Source organism: Saprolegnia diclina (assembly GCF_000281045.1).
Source record: "Saprolegnia diclina VS20 unplaced genomic scaffold supercont1.74, whole genome shotgun sequence".
Taxonomy (NCBI): domain Eukaryota; phylum Oomycota; class Saprolegniomycetes; order Saprolegniales; family Saprolegniaceae; genus Saprolegnia; species Saprolegnia diclina.
Window position 1 is genome coordinate 57575 of NW_008246141.1, and position 1456 is coordinate 59030.

A 1456-nucleotide genomic window follows, 5' to 3' on the forward strand; every position below is an offset into this window, starting at 1 on the left:
AATTCGTTGGTTCCAAGTGTCAACGCGAGGTAGTCGTCGTCGGCCGATCGGCGGGATGTAGCACACGACTTGCTTGTGTAGTAGAGACAGGAGATGATACCAGCAATCGTGAGCAGCGAGCCCGCAATAAGGGCATACGAGATAAGCTCTACGTAGTTTGGCTGTGACGTTGACGAGTCAGCATATGCCAAACGTACCCCAAAGGTTGAGACGACTGAGATACGAAGTCTCGTCGGAGATGATGCACACCGTGTACTGGGGGTAGGCGTCCCAGAGGGGCATCACGCGTAGCTTCTCGCCCATGCAGTACCCAGCCTCAAGCCTTCGGACGTGAAAGCTCGTTGTCGGTTCGAGGCGCTGGAGCGCACGAAACGACTTGGTGTCAAGAGTTGCTGTCGTGATGTTGCAGTTGGGACACACACTAGCTGAATTCATCACTACAAGAGAGGACTCGAGATGTCGTACAAGTGTTGCAGGCGGTCCGAGAGCTGCCATTCTTCGAGTCTGGTGACGTTATACACCTCCCTACACGATACTCAGCTCCCATCATCGCTGGAGAAGTCCCAATACAGTCGATCGAGGCTCGACAAGTCGCGCTTGTAGAGATTAAGGTCGTTGACCGGGTCCAAGTGCCTACCATGCGCATGAGCCCGTCGGCTGGACCTGGTCCAGAATTCGTGAAGTGCCAACTTGTAGAGATTAAGGTCGTTGACCGGGTCCAAGTGCCTACCATGCGCATGAGCCCGTCGGCTGGACCTGGTCCAGTCGTCATACAGATAGGTTAACGTGGGCGGGAGTTCACTCTCTAGCCAGACGCTGCTGTTGGCAATGACCCTAGCTGTACGGTTAGACGTTATTGTACATCAAATTTGGAACGTACAATTCGCGGAGGCGGTGCAAGCGAGACGCATAGACGCTCACTGATTTGGTCGAGTTGGAGAGCGTCCTACAGAGAGTAATACATCCGAGTCGATTCTCAACATGTGCAGATGCCAAGAGAGACCAATATTCGAGGCCTCTGGGAACAGGGACGTTGTACAAGGTGTCCAAGGTATAGCTGTCGAGCCTTCTACGCATCATCGTCCATGAAGAAATCCCAATGTGTATGCCAAGGCGGACAGCGAGCGAAGACTGGCCGGCAGCTGCCGGTACTTGTGCGTCAAATGACGGTCTTGGACGTTGACCATGGTGCTAGTATACAGAGCGTGAGCTCGACAGGAAAAGCTCATCGGGCGAACAGATTGGCCGGCGCGTGGTGCGAGAGGTCGCCGAGGAGGTAGCCAGCGGCAAAATCAAAGCGGGTCGCATTCGCCGGGAGGGTCTCGACGACCGAGCAGTTGCGGCCAAGTACGCAAGCAGTTGCGCACGAGCCGTCGTTGGTCAAGATGGTCTCGCCGGGCTTGAGGTCGTCGTACTTGCAGGCGGCCATTCGTGAATGGCAATCTGGTCCGGCTTT

The 1456-nt window shown here is 55.2% G+C and overlaps 1 protein-coding gene across 1 annotated transcript; it reads right to left on the reverse strand.

Moving 5' to 3' along the window:
* Positions 1 to 37: 37 nt before the first annotated feature.
* SDRG_14548 (hypothetical protein) lies at positions 38 to 1429 on the reverse strand (the record flags this gene model as incomplete). The annotated part of the gene is made up of 8 exons (XM_008620684.1): positions 38 to 421; positions 466 to 525; positions 571 to 633; positions 775 to 834; positions 881 to 946; positions 1004 to 1069; positions 1120 to 1191; positions 1239 to 1429. 8 exons carry the CDS (start codon positions 1427 to 1429, stop codon positions 178 to 180), a joined length of 822 nt encoding a protein of 273 aa, XP_008618906.1. The 3' UTR covers positions 38 to 177.
* Positions 1430 to 1456: the final 27 nt, after the last annotated feature.